The following is a 14,216-nucleotide window of genomic DNA, read 5'->3' on the forward strand; positions in this document are numbered from 1 at the left end:
GTCCCCGGTGTCCCCTGCATCCGGAGGCCGCTGTCGCTTGTCCGCCATCTTGGGCGCTCCCGTCCCCTCGTCTCTTATGGTGGTCAGTGTGCCATTCTGTTGGTGTAGGGTTCGGGGCAGCCCGCCTGGTGCGGACCGGGATATCCCCTGCCGGTCCCTGGGGGGGGCGCGTGTTTTGCACTCGCTTGTCAGTGTTGGGATCCGGCGGGAAGGCGGCCGTCCTTCCCCCCCCCCCCGATTCCACTAGGCCTCAGTTCGCTGCCACGGTTCCTGATCGTGTCTGTCTTCAAGATTGGTACCGCCATATTCTCATTTCTCATTTTTTATTGAGCAATATTTGCAACATACATCACGATAAGCAATTTACATTACATTACACTTGCGCAAACAATATTTATAAATGTCTTCGATTTTTCTTTTGCGCCTACAAAGAAGGCAATGCATTGTTAGACAACAATAAAGGTGATGCATATAGTATTTACGTTGCTTGCTAAATTTTCTAACTGGGAAAGGGATGGGGTACAGAAAAGAAAGGGAATGGGGGGGAGGGAGGTTCCCTGGAATCGCTCCACCGATTGAAAACATTAACAGCTCAACCATCTAACGTATCTTTTCTCTAAACCTCTATTTTCAATGCTTGCTGTGTCACCCTAGTCTGTAGTCGGTCCGTAGCTTGTGAAGGTTAATTTTTAAGACTTTCTGTTCTTTATCGTCCCTACGTCATAGCCCAACACTCCCACTCCCGGGTATATTTATCCAGGCAACCTCTTATCTTGCTAGCCATTTTCTCATATGCACTAATTACATTCATTTTGTTGATAATTTCTATTTGAGGAGCTTGCTTGCTCTTCCAGTTGCCTGCTAGAGCTACCTTGGCCACCGTCAAGATGTTTAGGATTACTTTTTTGTGGGGGTGTATGTCTATGTTTGGTATAACGTGCAGTAGGTATTTATCTGGACGTAAAGGAATGCGTGTATTAGTCCTGCTTGAAATCAGGGTTTGGACCTGTTTCCAAAAATTATTTAAAAGGGGACATGCCCAGAAAATATGGAGCATGGTGCCAGTATCCGACTCACATCTCCAGCATAGGTTCACCACACCTGAGTACATAGTCACTAGCCTCTGTGGCACCAGATACCACCTCATAGTTATCTTGCTATATGCCTCCCACAGCGAGAGACTGCTCGATGCCTGTTTAGTGTGCAACATAGCAGACTGCCACTCTTCCTGGGAGATTTGGCAACCTAGATCTATTTCCCATTTTGTCATATACTGCAGTTTATCTGGTGCGTTACTGGCTATGATTGCATTATAACATATGGATAGCGGTTTCGCTAGCTTATTCAGAGATAGGTGGTTCGGCTGGATTGCTGGTATGTTGTTAGTGGCGACTGTTTGCTTGTTACGAGTAAGTATTATATTTTTAATTCTTAGGTACAGAAACAGATCTCTAGTGTCCAACCCTAACTCACTTTGTAAGTCAGCAAAATGTTTTACTTCGTCACCAGACATTAAGTCCTCTACCAGTTTTGCTCCTTTGCATAGCCATTTACCTATTTGTAGACCCGGGGAGTAGGCTGCTAATGCTGTGATTGGCGCTTTCCTAAATAGTTTAGTCGTGTCTAGCACCAGCGGGCTCCAGGCTTTCCACGCCTTGAGCATGGTAACCGAGCAGCGTATGTACGGGCCTGTGGACGTTTGAGGTACGGCACTTGTCCACAAATAATGGGCAGTGTCATGCGTTTCAAGGCATGCATTCTCCAGTGACAGCCAAAGTGGGTTGCGTGAGGGGTTGTGGTTCCTGAGAAGCCTTATTCCCTGCGCTAAGAAGGAGGCTTTGTAATATGCATTGATGTCAGGCATGCCTAGTTCCCCCCCTAACGTAAGGGAGTCCCAGGCACCCTTTAGCAACCCTTGGAGGTTTCCTCCTCCAGATGTGTGCATTCACTGTGCTTTGGAATAATTTAATCAACGAGTTCGGGAGGGATATGGGCAGGGTCCTGAAAAGGTACAGGATGTGCGGCAGTGTCATCATTTTGATAAGGTTGATACGGCCCAGCCAGGAGGTATTCAAGCCTTCCCATTTTTCAAGGGTGTTCTTAATCTTGTTTATCATCGGATAGTGGTTCTCTTTGGCCACTGTCTGGAGGGTTTTGGTCAGTTTGACACCTAGGTATTGTAAAGAGTTTGTGCGCCAGTCAAAGGGGTGTTGCGGTTTTAAATTCCCCAACACAGCTTTCGGTAAGTTTATTGGCAAAGCTTGCGTTTTGGTGACATTGTTTTTGTAGTACGAAACTTTCCCATAACCCACCAATGTTCTCATGAGAGAAGGCAAGGAGGACTCAGGTTTTGTGATAAATAACAACACGTCATCGGCAAACAGAGCCAATTTTTTGGTGCCCCCCGGTGTGGCCAACCCTTGTATGGTAGGGTCTTTTTTCACTATCCTAATTAGTGGTTCTAAGCATAGAATGAAGATAAGGGGGCAGCCCTGTCTAGTGCCGTTGCGTATGGCCAGTCTTTCAGAGATAAATCCTGTGCTAAACACTTTAGCCGAAGGGTTTTGGTAGAGTGCCATGATGCTGGACCTGAATTTTGGAGGGAACCCCATTTTGGTTAAAGTGAGTAGCATATAACTCCAGTGCAGTCGGTCAAAAGCCTTCTCGGCATCAAGCGCTAATAAAAGTCCTGCCTGGTGTGATGTGTTTGCCCAGTCTATCAGGTTCAGGAAATGCCTAGTGTTGTCCCCTACTTGCCGGCCCTGGACAAATCCTGCCTGTTCCTCTGAAACGAGGTCCGGGAGGATTGGTTTGAGTCTGGAGGCAATGAGTTTGGCATATAGTTTAGTGTCAGCATTCAAGAGTGAAATTGGACGCAAGTTTGCGCAGTGCGTGGGGGGTTTGTTGGGTTTGGGCAGTGTCACTATATGTGCTTCTAGCATTTCTGGTGGCATGGTTCCTGTCATTTTTATGTGATTGAACAGTGTGGTAAGAGGTGTGAGTAGTTGTTTGGCCAATTTGATATAGTAGTAATTTGATATCCCATCCGGTCCTGGGGCTTTGTGTTTGGGCAGGGATCTAATTGCAGATTCCACCTCGTCCTCCGTGAAGGGGCTCTCCAGTTGGTCGCATTGTGTTTGTGTCAGACTATCTAGGGGAGCTCTGTACAGGAAATGACCTATTTCGTCCTCTGTCGGCTGATGTGTGTCGGGGTCCTTGTCTAGTTGGTAAAGTGATGCATAGTATTTTGCTAGTTCGTTTACTATGTCCTGAGGGTTATATAGTTTGTCTCCTTGTTTCGCTTTGCTGGCCAACAGTTTTCCAGCTTTGTTACCCATGACATAGTATGATTGTTTCAAAGACCTCAGGTGCTTTTCTGTGGTTGCGAGGTTGAGGCTATTTAGTGTTGCGCGAAGTAACATCAGTTGTGTGTGCGTTGCTAATGTGGGTTTTGTTTTATGAATTTTTTCTGCTATGGCTAATTCTTGCTCAGCTTTGTGCAGAGCTGTGTTGTGGAAACGTTTTGTCCTAGCCCCTAATTGGATCAGTTCACCCCTCATGACCGCCTTATGGGCCAGCCATTGTGTGGTAACGGATGACGAGCACTGGATATGGTCAGTAAAATAATCCTCTACCCGGGCCTGAAGTCTCCGGAGGTGTTCCGGGATGTCCATTAGGCTTTCGTTTAGGCGCCATGTACCCCTACCCCTAGCAGGATACGGGATGCGCATTGTCACGACATGTGGGGCATGGTCGGACCACGTGATCGGTCCTATGTACGCTCTAGTGGCAAAGGGCAATGTTTTTGTGTCGAGTAGGCAGAGGTCTATTCTCGTGTAAGTTCTATGGACCGTTGAATAAAATGTGTAATCCCTCCCACTCGGATTGAGACTTCTCCAAGTGTCATAAAGGTCATGCCCATGCATCAAGTCTCTAAGGTGCAGGCCTAGTGATATTGAGTGCTGTTGCGGACGCTTATCGCCTTCTCTTCTAACGTCTACGTCTGGATCCGGGGAGCAATTAAAGTCCCCGCATATGATTGTGTGACCTACTTTAATCTTGTCTATTTTTCTGAACACCTTATTATGGGATGATTTTTGTCTGTCGTTGGGCGCGTATATTGAAGCTATAGTCATTGATAACCCGTTCAGGGAGCCCACTAGTATCAATATTCTCCCGTCTTTGCTAGCATACTGATTGGTCGGTGTAAAGGCCCAGTCTCTGTGAAAATAGATGGCAACACCTTTGGCTTTAGTCGTGGACATAGCGTGGTAACCTTGTGGGTATGATTTGCTACTAAATTTCGGGGTTTTGTTAATACAAAAATGCGTCTCTTGTAGACTTACAACTGCTGCCTTGGATTTGGACATTTCTTGCACCGCCAACCTCCTTTTGTGGGGGCTGTTGAGACCTTTAACATTCAATGAAAATACAGTGAGAGAATCATCCATGATCCTGGTGGAAAACTATGCTGTACCAGGGTGTTGAAGTGACATTCATGCCTTACGGCCCGTGGTGAAAGACCTTTCCAGGGCAAAGAGGAGGGATGGGGTAGAGAGTAAACAGGGGTGAGGAAGGGGGAAGAAAGTAACCAAAGTATGTACAAAGCGCCCTTGAGAGAAATAGCGCTCTACGTGGGTGAGGTGCGAGCGGGCAAACATTCCCCCTCGCACTTCTCATCCTGGGGTCGTGCCTAGGTAATACGGCCGAGTGTAAACAGCCTTACTCCCTATGAACTTATATTTACCCTTAACAGACCGAGATTTCAAACATATATCCGCTGCATCGCGGCAATGATTTCCCATACTCCTGTCCCGCCACCCTCTAGACATTGCGCTGTGATGAGGCATTTTAATACCTTGTCGCTAATGCATGGCTACCGTGTACCCCCCTCGTGCTGCATCCCATGTGGGAGCTATGTGGCTCCTGTCGCTATGTGTCTCCCCCGAACCCTATCCACATGGGTGGTGCTAGTTGGGCTAGCCCCGCGCCATGTAATCCCGCTACCTTGGTTCTAGGGTATAGCAGACACTATGCAGTCACTAACATGGTACAGATATACACATACTCACAACCAGTTACGTTAGCATGTCAGATATCAGAAGGTTAGCCTTGGGCCAGAGAGTCCCTTAATGTTCAATATTTGCCGTGGGTAGCGGCACGTCTTTGCTGGAACAGGTCCCAAAGTCTTAATTCTTCCAACGTGGTGAGCCCGCCATCTGCCATTCCGCCTGCGGCCGTTTCGGAGATGCTGCATTCGAAGCGTCTTGTGGTGGTAGCAGCGGGAACAGGCCCCATTCCTTTAATAAGCGCATTCCCACCTCCGGCTCGTTGACAGTGTGAGTCTTAGTATTCCTCCAAATAAGTAATTTGGTCGGGTATCCCCACCGATATTGGATGTCGTTGTTCCGTAGCGTCTTCGTTACATTGATGAACTCCCTCCGCCTGCTCATAGTCATAGCCGACAAGTCTGAAAATAATTGAACTCCTGCATATGGTTCAGGCAACGTGGATATTTTCCTCGCTGCTTGCAGAAGGGAGTCTTTAGTTTTGTAATAGTGGAAACGTGCTACCACGTCTCGTGGCGTATCTTGGCGCAGGTTTTGCGGCTTTGGTAGCCTGTGGGCACGGTCCATCAACCATTCTTGGTCTGCTGTTTCTGGTATCAGGGACTTGCACAGAGACAGTAGGTAGTGAGGTAATTGTTCCCTTGTGATACTTTCTGGGATTCCGCGGAAGCGAACATTGTTTCTGCGGGAGCGGTCCTCCATATCCGCCATCTTCCTTTTCAGGGTCTGCTGTTCTTCCACCAGAGACTGTACAGTGTCTGCCAGCGTATCATGTGCAGCACATATGTCATCAGTGCGGGTTTCTAAGTTATTAGTTCTTTCACCCAGATCTGCAATTTCCTTTTTAATATCATTAGTGGCTTTCTTCAAGTCAGACTGCAGAATAAGCCTAAAATCTTGTAGCATTGCGTATAGCTTCTTCTCTGTGACTGGGGCGTCAGTGTAACGCTGCTCCTCGTGCTCTGTATGAGGGTTTGAGGCCTGTAATTCCTCCAGCTCCTCGCCGCCGCCATCTTGTGCCGGTCGCGACCGGTCCTTTTTAGCTGATTGGATCGAGTCCGTCAGCTTTGTCTGCTTCGCTCGGGACATGGTAAGTATGGGAGCTATATTACATCTAATTCTCTCCGTGTGCCGGGGGTAAAAGCTGCTTTTATTCACGCTGTGGCTGTTTCGGACCGGGAGCTCTCACTCCATGCGTCTGTGCACCTCGGCAGTCGGCCACGCCCCCCGGTACCGGCATATTCACGGTTGCTTCCCCCAGCCTACTGGCAGGTTTGTAGGGGAATCGTAGCAGTCGGTTTCCAATTATCTGTAGAATTTAGGCCTATTCTGCAGGAGCTCATGCAATGTGCTTCCATTCAGCTTGCCTGCTTAGCTCCGCCCCCCCATATTTGCTATTTTAACGCTCCGACAGCAAGGCAAAAGAAGCATGGTCCGACGGTCTAAAGTAGAATTGGCAAAAAGTCTCTTCACGGGACCAGTCCGCCGAACGCAAAATGTCCTGAAGGGAAGCACCCACCAAAAAAGCTACGGAAGCTGTGGCGCCCCTAACCGAATGCGCTCCGAAGGTCACATTCACGCCCGCCAGAGCCAAAAGCCATCTTATCCAGCGAGCCAGTGTAGGGGCTGAGACCGGTTTGTGGGGTCTGACATACGGAATCAACAACTGTCCAGAATGCGAAGAGCGCAAAGGAGCGGGAACCGCAACATAACGAGCCAGTGCCTTCGCTACACAAAGCTTAGGCGAGTCCTTGAAGTAAGGGTATGATACAACCGTCGAATCCGACTTGGTACGTCTAACCACCTTGAAGGAGACCCCCTCTGGAGAAAACGAGAAAGCGTCAACATCGAAGGCCCGGACATCCGAAACACGTCTGAACGAGACCAGACACAACAAGAGGGCAAATTTTGCCGAAAGGTGGCGAAGAGAAAGGTCCTGGTTATCAGGCCAATCCCGATGGAATGCCAAAACCAAACGTACGTCCCAGAGTGAAGAGTACTTGGGCGCCGGAGGGCGCGCCAGTCTCATTCCACGCAGGAGCCTGCAGACTAGCGGATCCTGGCCGATGGGAAAACCTCGAAGCGGGACATGCGCCGCCGAGATAGCTGACCTAGCCACGTTAACCGAGCGGTATGACCAACCCAGGTCAAAGAGATGAGACACAAAAATTCAGCACGCTAGATATAGGACCTGTAAAGGGATCGGTATCCCGTTCCAAACACCAGCGACACCAGGAACCCCATGCTGAGAGAGAGCACCTCCTCGTCCCGGGAGCCCAGGAATCCCAGAGAAGGTCTCTAGCTGATCGCGATAACGCCTCGACATTCCAGGCACCCCTGAAAGAGTCCAGGCCACCAGGAGTAGGTGGCCGTCTCCCACTAGGGGATGAGGGTTGCCCCGGGAGTCCGAGAGGAGCAGTAGAGAGGACAGTAACAGAAAAGGGCCCCGACAGGAGAGATCCAGAAGCTCCGGAAACCATGCTTGACTCTGCCATAGCGGAGTCAGCAACACCAAGGACACAGGCTGACGTCGAACTTGTAGTAATACCCTGGGAATCATAGCGAACGGAGGAAACGCATACACTCCCTGCGAAGGCCATACCTGGAGAAAGGCGTCCACCGCTGTGCACGCCGGATCCGGGAGCCAACTGAAGTACCTCTGGGTCTGGTGATTCATCCTGGAGGCGAATAGATCCAAGGTGAACGGGCCCCTCTGATACTCGAGTTCGAGGAAGATGGATCGCAGGAGTTTCCAGTCGCTGGCATCCCTCCAATGTCTGGAGAACCAGTCCGCTGTCAGATTCGACTCCCCTGGGAGATATTCTGCCTGTAAGGTGATGTTGCGTTGGAAACAGAAGCTGTAAATCTCCTTCGTCACCTCCGATAGTGCTCGAGACCGAGCGCCCCCCAAGCAGTTGATGTACTGCACCGCTGAGACATTGTCCATCCAAAGGAGGACGCAGCAGTCCGACAGGTGGTTTGCCAGGCTCCGAATCGCAAATGAACCCGCAATCAATTCCAGGCAATTGATGTGAAATTCCGATTCCTTGTCTGACCACGGGCCTCCTGTGGACCCGGTCGCGCACGTGGCATCCCAGCCCCACAGACTCGCATCTGATTCCAGCACAAAATCCGGGGTTGGTCCGAATATCGCCTTGCCGTTCCAGGCGGACATGTGCAGGAGCCACCAGCGCAGTTCGGTCTTCACGTCCGGAGACAGGGAGATTATCTGATCGTAAGAGGGTCTCCTGCGCAGAAAATGAGCCTTCAGCCATTGCATGGCCCTGTAATGTAGTGGGCCCGGGTAAATCGCCTGTATCGAGGCCGAGAGGACACCCACCACGCGAGCCAACGTCCGAAGGGGAATCCGGTCTTGCCGTAAGATCCGCCTTATCTCCTTCCGAATGGTCGCTATCTTCGCCAAGGGTAGTCGAAGAACGCATTATTTTGCATCAACTTCGAAACCCAAAAATTCCACCGTCTGGGAAGGTTCCAACGCCGATTTCTTCAGATTGACCACGAACCCCAGGTGTTCCAACAAGGAGATCGCAGAGCGAGTGATATCTGAGCCTGGAGGGGTCCTCGCAAAAGATCAGCAAGTCGTCCAGATATATTATGCAGCGGACACCCTATGATCTGAATCGGGCGACCACCGGCTTTAGGAGCTTGGTGAAGCACCAAGGAGCCGAGCTGAGGCCGAAGGGGAGGCATGTAAATTGGCATGGAATGCCCTTCCATCAGAAGCGAAGGAACCTGCGACATTCCTCGTCCACCGGGACGGAGAGGTAGGCGTCCTACAGGTCCAGTCTCTTGAACCAGTCTCCCGGCCGGAGAAGGTCCCGCAGAAGATGAATGCCCTCCATATTGAAGTGTTTGTAGATCACGAAGGCGTTCAATTCTCGTAAATTGATCACTGGGCGGAACTCCCCGGACTTTTTCTTCACTAGGAAAATCGAGCTGAAGAAACCCCCCCGAATCCGGGGCTCTTTGAACCACGCCTTTGGCGAACAGTGCCCGAACCTCTGTATCTATCAAGGACTGTTGTTCCCTTGCGATGATGGGGGTCCAACCTGTGTTGGAGGGGAGTGGAAATCTATGACATATCCCCGTACTGTCTGAAGGACCATACATCTGAAGACACCTCCCGCCACCTGTCCCTGCAGTGAAACAGTCTGCCCGCATGCAAAGTAGGGTGAACAAAAGTGGGAGGAGGTGTACTCACCTGCAGGAAATCTCGCCCGTCCTCTGGCGCGGTATCCGCTACCTCTGAGCGTAGGGGGTTCTGGAGTGGTAGGATGGAAAGAAGGACGGACCACGGGATCTGTGGCGGCCCGTGGACCAGCCGTGGCTGGAGACACGACCCCGCTGTCGTCCAGCCCGTCCAAAAACCCGGGATGTTTGCGGCCGAAAAACCTTCTTAATGGAAGATTGAGCTTTATCCAGGGAGGTAAACAGGTTGACGTGCTTCTGTAGCTCCTTAATGAAGGGTTCCCCGAACAGTAGACCCTTAGGGGCCATGGGGCCCAATTCTTTGGAGCCTAGTTCCGACAGTTTGTTGTCCATACGGAACAGAGCTCTCTTCCTGCGCTCGGTGCAGAGGGCCACATTGGCATTGCCTAGTAGGCAAATGGAGCGTAGTGCCCAGTCCCGCATGGTAGCCGGATCCAGGGCCGTACCTTCCGTGTAGGCCTCGTCCGCTAAGGCCAACATCCTGCATAGGGGTCCCAGCACGTCCAGCTGCTTATCTTGCGCGGACCGGAGGCTCCGCTCCACCTCTTTATTGGGGTCCCGACCCGTCCGGGTCAAATACGTGGCCACCAAGGGGTCAAACTCCGGGGTCGCTGCCACCTTGTCCGGCAGGACGGGTCTGGGGCATTCCGCCCTGTTTCCTGCGGGCTTCCCCTTCAAGGGGTCTGCGGACCCAGTAGTGCACAAACAATGCCAAGTGGTCGGGCAACGACCATTCTGAGGACCTGGGGTGTCGGATAGACCGAGGGTCAAACAGGGGTTCTCCCGTAGCATCCAGAAAAGTGTCGTCTTCCGGCACCGCCTAGGGGGCCTCTGTCCTTGGCGCGTCTTTGTCCTCCCAGCGCCAACTGGGGCCATCCCCACGGTCCTCGTCCCAATCTCCATCTTCCTCAGAAGGGGACTGTTTTGCCCGCCACTCATCCAACACGGCCATAGTAGGGGGGGGGGGTAAGGAGGCCTCCTCCCCTGCGCCCGATATACGACGGCGCCTGGCCGGCGAGGTTGACAACCTCGAACCATGTCGCTTCGCCAGAGCCTTGCCCTTCTGGGAGCGTGGTTCAGGGCCTTCACCCTTCCAATAGCGCATTTGTGCACTTGCCTGCTCTCTTTCCTGAGAGTCTGACTCAGCCGAGTCGTCTGCCAAAAGGGGGGTTCCTCTCGCACCCCTGTCAGCATGAGGTTGAGGAAGAGCCCTCGCCAGGGCTTTCTCCACAGAGGCGGCCACAGCCGCATTAATCAATGCCTGCAAGTTTTGCTCCTGCGCAGCAGCTTCCATGACGTCTGAGGTACGGTACGTGATACCTAAGGAGACAGAGAACAGGTATCAGTAGCAGGCAGTAGGGGCAGCACCCCTAGTATGGCAGAGGCAAGTATTAACGCATGCTCAACAAAACTTGTTCTAGGGGGAGGAGGTGTCAGATCAATAGCATGCGTAATATGGCACAGACAAAGCAGGCCAATCAAGGGGCACAGACAAAGCAGGCCAATCAAGGGGCACAGACAAAGCAGGCCAATCAAGGGGCACAGACAAAGCAGGCCAATCAAGGGGCACAGACAAAGCAGGCCAATCAAGGGGCACAGACAAAGCAGGCCAATCAAGGGGCACAGACAAAGCAGGCCAATCAAGGGGCACAGACAAAGCAGGCCAATTATAGGGGCACAGACAAAGCAGGCCAATCATAAGGGCACAGACAAAGCAGGCCAATACCTGGGCACGGGCAGCACCGGCCCAGTGGTATGCAAAGCAGGAGCATAGGTCCCTGTGGCAGACGTGCGGGTATATCTTGACATGCAGTGCGTGTAGGGCAGAGGTGTAACCGGGTGAGATGGCAGCACAGTGATGTTAAGCGGATCCCATGCAGCAAGCGTGTAGTGGAACGACTGGAAACCACTTATATCCCAGGGGACATGCAGTAAGGGCGACCACAGCAAAGACATGCAAATTAATAAAACACATGCACTAAAGAAACAAACTGCAGGTAGGGTCAGATATGAACCCTAAGCATGCCCAGAGGAAACCAGAAGAACCCAGAAGATAGACCCCCAAACTACAGTAACATAAATAAAATTATATCAAATGAAGAATAACTTGGGCACTGCGCCCTTAAGGGAGAACAGTATGTGCGGCAGAGACTGAGCGGCGAGCCGCACACCCCCGTGGCCGGCCACGCGGTCAAGGGGGGGGAGGGTGCCTAGCCGCGGAGGTACCCGCGGTAATAAACCAACACCCTGCTCCGTCCCCACGCCGGTCGGAGGTAGTAACAAGCGAGTGGGGACGCAGGCAGGGAGGCAAAGAAAAGGATTCCCGCTCGGCGGCGAAGCAGGCGGGCGGGAATCAGCGCGAGAAACACGTGGGACCGCCGGAGTCTTACTCCGCGGTCCCGATGGCGGCACGAGAAGCGGTCGGAAAAAACGCTTCTCGCCAACCGCAGAGGGGAAAGCAAACAAGCCCCAAAACAAAGGGCAAAGGAAAAAAGGGGGCACCAGGCAAAAGGAGTAAACGCCCAAATACAAGTGAAAAGACAGATAAAACCCCAAAATACATATAATACAAGGCCAAAGCCCAAATACAGAAACATAAAAAGAAACCACAATATAGAAATAAGAATAATAAACAAACAGCCACCCATGTAAAACAGTCGGCAGTGGTACTCTGACCTGTACTGTCTGCGGAGCAGCAAAGAAAGAGGAAATGGTGGCTTAGGAGGAGCCTTATTTAGATACCTTATGTTTTTGTCTTTGGTGTTTATCTCTCTATGTTAATGTGCTGCTGTGGAGTTCAAGTAAAGAGAGACTTAAGCAAATATGAAGCCTCCTGTCATGCTATAAAATTAAATACATCGCACACACACAAATAGCAGAGCAAAAATCTAAATATACCAAAACACAAGAGCACTTCAGTCAGTCAGATTTTTCCACAATTGTATATGATGTGTGCATCTTTCCTAATTTTCGACATGAAAATAAAAGTGGTGTAATAGAAATACAGAAACTGTAATCCTTTCCAGTGCAAAAAGAGGTGAAAAATGCTATAAATTTGTATGATAAGCACTGGCAGTGCCAGGACATCTAGGTACACAGTGTAATTTCTAAAATATAAATGATTAAGCATGTACAAAAAAAATCAAGTGCCACTGTTCTGTAACAGGAGGGAAAATAAATCTGTGTTGCCAAAAGTACATCTATTCCTCACAATTTCACAAACTTTAGCGAATTAAATGCAAAATCAGAGGCCAAAATAGTGGATTTGGTTAAAATTCTCCAACAAGTCAGCTACAGTCTCACGTTTGCCATTCAGATTTATTTCACAAAAATCTGGAAATTAGTGAACATACACCTACCTACTACAAATAAATAAAATGCTTATTAAGCTGTAGACTACAGACTGACTTAAAAAGCTAAAAACATAAAAGGATATATAATGCATCCTACAGAATGTTTACAGAACATGAATAACCTGCTGGAGGTAGGGAGATGCTCTGCTTCAGACTATGAATTTCAGGCGGGCCTGAGGCAATGAATTATCAGCTATGAATAATAATAATGATAATTGCCTGTTATTTTGGACTTGCCCTTTTAGTAACCTACTCTGCACCCATTATAGAGTGCCATCGACTTGTTACTACAAAAAAAAAAAAAAAATTCGTGTGAGGAAACATCTCGCATTCTGGGACCTTATTTTATAATAAAAACACAGATGACCGCTAAAAGGCGACCGATTAATGAATGTAAATATCCGTGTGGGAGCGATAACATGTCCTGCAGGGCACGACATGGCGGAAACACTGCACAAAGGGCGCTCAGAAAATGGCTGGGGATACACCCCCAGCCAGCCGTCTGCCTTTGTGTTTTGGGACTCATTTTGTGTGCTGGTGAATGCGGGGTTAGCTAACAGACAGCACGGTGGCGGCAGGCGGAGCGGCCATTTTGCCACATCCTCCTCACTGCCATCTAGAATGCCGCGGGGGGGGGAGGGGCAGACAGCAACACAATAACCAGATACACAAAGCTTTCCTTTGGGAGATTTATTTACACTCGCCATCACCGCCCTGAGGAGAGAGAGGGGGGGTTAGTCTGATCGAGCGCAAGACGGACGGCTGAGAAGGCGGGAGAGAGAGAGAGCAGAGGAGGAGGAGGAGGGGTTGGTGGGGACACATGGTATCCTCCTACCCCCCATTCTCGGCCAATGTGTGAGGGCGGAGTCCGCCGCCGCAGCAGCCCGCTCCCCCTCCTCCCGAATGGTCTCTCCCAGAGGTTACCGGAAGTTGTTATGGGCTGCCATATTTTCAGCTGCTTTGTTGTAGGTTTAATGTAGGATACTTAGCCGATATTTTTCTCCCCCCCCCCCTTCCTCCTTCTTCTCTCTTTTTTTTCCCCAGCAGCTATTCTCCCTCCTCTTTTTTTTTTTTTTTTTCCCCTCCCCTTCCCCGGAATCGCCATGGAGGCCAACTGGACCGCTTTCTTGTTCCAGGTAAGATGAGGGAGATATAAAGTGTTTTATGTGACGGTGGGTGTTTCGCGCACCGTGATTTCTCGCCGTACAATTCGGTATATTTATAGTGAGGGCGGCGGTATTACACCCCCCCCCCCCCCGTCCTCCCACTCTTCCCTCAGACAGCCCCCCCACCCCCTCCTCCACCGCCGCCGGAGCTGCAGCCTCCCTCCACTCCCCTCCCCGGGAAGCGGGGACACCCGGGAGCAAGCTGCCCCCACCACCACCTCCTCCTCCTCCCCCCTCTCCTCCCTCCTTCCCCGGGCACACAGGGGAGGCAGCAGCCGGCTCCGCCGAGCGCAGAGGCGGGGAGTGTGGCTGCTACACGGCCTCTCAGAGCGGAGTGCCGGGCCAGGGAGCTGCCTCTCGCTATCTATCACAGTGCGATGTGCTGGCGGTAACCGTGC

General features: G+C 50.9%; 1 protein-coding gene across 2 annotated transcripts in view; it reads left to right on the top strand.

Annotated features, from left to right (window-relative positions):
* The first annotated feature begins 13,602 nt into the window (after window positions 1-13,602).
* The window catches only part of VEZF1 (vascular endothelial zinc finger 1), a 35,399-nt gene continuing 34,785 nt past the window's right edge, over window positions 13,603-14,216 (top strand). For both annotated transcript variants that reach the window (XM_063452976.1, XM_063452981.1), the window contains exon 1: window positions 13,603-13,788. In XM_063452976.1, the coding sequence (XP_063309046.1) occupies window positions 13,756-13,788 (33 nt within the window). In that variant the 5' untranslated portion in view covers window positions 13,603-13,755. The remainder of the gene's footprint in view (window positions 13,789-14,216) is intronic.

Source organism: Pelobates fuscus, chromosome 1, assembly GCF_036172605.1.
Source record: "Pelobates fuscus isolate aPelFus1 chromosome 1, aPelFus1.pri, whole genome shotgun sequence".
Classification (NCBI taxonomy): domain Eukaryota; kingdom Metazoa; phylum Chordata; class Amphibia; order Anura; family Pelobatidae; genus Pelobates; species Pelobates fuscus.